The sequence below is a fragment of the Condylura cristata genome, unplaced genomic scaffold, assembly GCF_000260355.1.
Source record: "Condylura cristata isolate star-nosed mole 26May11 unplaced genomic scaffold, ConCri1.0 scaffold00009, whole genome shotgun sequence".
Classification (NCBI taxonomy): Eukaryota; Metazoa; Chordata; class Mammalia; order Eulipotyphla; family Talpidae; genus Condylura; species Condylura cristata.
The window spans coordinates 55,608,832-55,612,168 of record NW_004567110.1 but is presented as its reverse complement, the minus strand read 5'-3'; the positions used below and the strand labels follow the sequence as shown (position 1 = coordinate 55,612,168).

At 45.2% G+C, this 3,337-nt stretch overlaps 1 protein-coding gene across 1 annotated transcript in view; it reads right to left on the bottom strand.

Moving 5' to 3' along the window:
* The window catches only part of IMPAD1 (inositol monophosphatase domain containing 1), a 26,870-nt gene extending 23,545 nt beyond the window's left edge, over positions 1–3,325 (bottom strand). Inside the window, exon 1 of the mRNA XM_004679863.1 lies at positions 2,899–3,325. Within this exon, the coding sequence (XP_004679920.1) occupies positions 2,899–3,285 (387 nt within the window). The 5' untranslated portion in view covers positions 3,286–3,325. The remainder of the gene's footprint in view (positions 1–2,898) is intronic.
* Between the last annotated feature and the right edge of the window lie 12 nt (positions 3,326–3,337).

Here is a 3,337-nt window from a genome sequence, read left to right as displayed (position 1 = left end):
ATGAGAAAGAATGAAGACAAAAGGAAATCCATGTATCCTAGGCCAAACATGAGGGTTTTTTTTAAGGATAATATTCACTTCTCTACAGCAGAATCTCATAAAGGGCATCAACTGAAAAATTAAGCCAGATAATTCTTTACTAGTGGACCTACGGTCTACATTGTGGAATGTTTACCTCCTACCTGTTAGTTGTTAACAGCAGTGTACCCCCAGTTATGACAAAATCTCCAGACATTGCTTTTGGGGCAAAACTGTACCCAACTGAGTGTCCCAGAGTGACACCCCATATATCCTTTTACTCAGGAGTGACCACTAAGAAATCTTAAGTCTCTGACTCTGGACAGCACAGATGCAATTGTGGCTTCTTATATTAATTTTCTACAAGGAAGTAAACTAAGTGGCATATGATTTAAGTTCCTTGCCAAGAAAAAAATGCAGGTGAGGCTTCAAAACGACCATGTACGATTGTACTTCTAGTTAACATGGTATGGGTGGGAAGACAGCAAAGAATCTAGAAATGAGTGGCTTCTTGTTTAGCAACACAGTGACAAGAGATTTTCTAACAAGATACCATCCCACTTTGACACTGTTTAAGTTAATATATCCTTTATTTCACCAAATCACCATACAAAATGAACACTGATACATATTTAGACACAAAAACACAAAATGTTAACAAATAGTAATTCAAAGACTTCAACAACTGCAATTCTGAAAATAGCTTGTTTTTAGTAAAATGCAGCTCACTTCCTTCCGCAGCTATTCCCTCAGTACCTGCTACTGAGAAAACAAATTCAGAACCCCATGGAGTTTACCTACAGCAAAAGGTTTGGGAGGTGCATTTGGGAGGGCACTATCACATGTACACACACATGCACGCGTGGATACATGCCTTTAATATTTAAGATTTGTGTACCTTAAAAAAAACTCTACTTGCTACTTTTTATATTTCACTATAATTACTTTAAATTTTCTGTAATTGTCTTTTCCATTCAAATTTTGAGTAGCCCCTAAAGAAGTAGCTAAATTAATTGTTAAGATAGTTCAGATAAACTGTGGAATGGAGTAATAAGTATCATGAGCCTTGGATTTCCCATCAGTAAAGTGGGCATAGTCAAACTTTACTCCTCAGAATTGCCGTGAAAACCAAAGTCCTATGTGGTGAATATCTGGGGAGCTAGAATACACTCCGTAAATGCTTACTATTACTATTAGTATAATTATAATTCATCAGTTTTTCTTTAACTCCTATTTCTTCCACAAACACTGTGGAAGAATGTGTGTTTTGAAAAGAACCACATTTTATGAACCTATCTTACATCTAGAAGCAAACACAAGGTAAACATTATTGATGATGTTAAAAAGAATAGTGCAAAAGAAAAAGTGGAAATATTTTAAGTAGACTTTGAAAGAAGTTCTGATGCCAATTACATCTGGTATCCAGCAGCTCATGATATGAAATGTTCCTTCCTGCTGCAAAAACAAAAACAAAAGGAAAAAAAGACAAAGGGAAGAAACGAAAGCAATAATATGATAGATTAAAAGATAAGGTTACATAGACATCTAATTCTACAAGACAATAAGTACTGTGTTACCTCTTCCAAGAACCATAGTAAATGTCCAAGAAGTTACAGTTTAGCGCCCACTGTTTATTTAAATGACAAAATTTCATTGAAAACAATTCCTGGCCCTCCTTGGTGGCTTAGCGGGTTAAAGAACAACACTGAGAAGCTAAAGCCACTTCCACATGAGTTCGATTCCCGCCTGCCCCGGAGGAGACCACATGGCGTGGCAGACCTCTCCTGACCCGCCCGCTGCTCCCCTCAGCAGTGCACTTCATCCATCTGCCTGTTCTGCTCCCACTCTGTCTCTGGTGAAGCCTCTCACCACCCCTGCACCTCTGGCCTGTACCCCAGTTCTGTATGCATAAATAAATAAATCTTTTTTAAAAAAAAAAAACAATTCCTCTCCCCACTAGCTGAATCTACTATTAGGTGAATTAAGATATTCAATTAAAAGCACTGCTAAACTACGTTGCTCTCTTCCTCTGAAATTATAATACCTTTTAGAAAGCTTCATTTATTCAGCAGCAGCTCTACTGAAGTGATGATTCAGAAGCATTAATAATAAATCCAAATGTCTGGATTTCCTAAGAAAATGTCAATTCCCTCTCCAGATACATCCAATAACCTCCTCCCCCCACAATTCCCTCCAAAAGAGAGCAAATATTCCTCAACTTTTAATCTCTGGAGTGCAGGATAGATGGCTGAAATGAAGTTAGTGGAAACACTACCATCTAGAGTCCCCCAAATAAATGCCATCAAGAAAACCCTGTTAACACTGAGCACACCCTATCCTCCACCCCTGCGCCCTCACCCCCAAATGCCCAGCAATACTAACAGCTCTGTAGCAAGACTTTCACAGTCCCAGACCTTGGTGATAGCTCCTGGAACTTCTGCCAGGAAACATGCATTCTACAGTCGTGACCCTTCCAGTAATTAAGGAAGACTTTGGGGTGCTAGTCCAATCTCTCATTGTACAGAAGAACCCCAGGCACGGAGTGAAGTTACTTTCTCCGTCTTTGTGATAGCAAAGCACATCCAGATCAAAGTTCCCATGCTAGTTACAAAGCACACACTCCTGGGGAGGGACTAAAGGGACGCGGCCACCAACCACCTCACCTCCAGTTCCCCGAACTGTCTGTGCCATCCTGAATATCTAAACGTCTGCGCCTCCATCTCCCTATGTGCAAACAGGGAACCAGAACCCTACAACCTCGGGCTGCCGGGAGGCGTGAAGGCGCCGGACACGTTCCGAGACGCCCACGGTGCCCGGCTCCAGTGCCCGGCACCCATCGGAGCCCGGCGCCCACCGGAGCCCGGCGCTCGCGGGACCCACCTGCACGTTGGGGAAGGCGGTCTTGAGCAGGTAGAACATCTTGCGGTTGGACAGCACGTCCCCGCTGGTCATCTTGTCGTCGGCACCCTCACGGGTCTTCCCTTTGGACTTCTCATGGAGCACGTTGCTCTCGCGGACACGCCTCACTTCGTCGCCGCCTCGAACCGCCGCCAACACCGACACCGCCAGCATCTCGCGCAGGTCCACGGTGCCCCCGTCGGCCACGACCGCCGGCCCCGGCGCGCCGCCACCCGGCTCTGCGCCAAGGCCGAAGAGGCTGAAGCGGCCGGCCATGAAGCCCGAGTAGAGGTGGTAAAGCACACCGAGTCCCAGCAGGCAGAACACGGCCACCCCCAGCGGGGACAGGCGGATGCCCATGGGAGCCATGGCGCGGGAGGCCAGGCGCTCGCGGCGGCGGCCCTCCGAGGCCTCCGCGCGC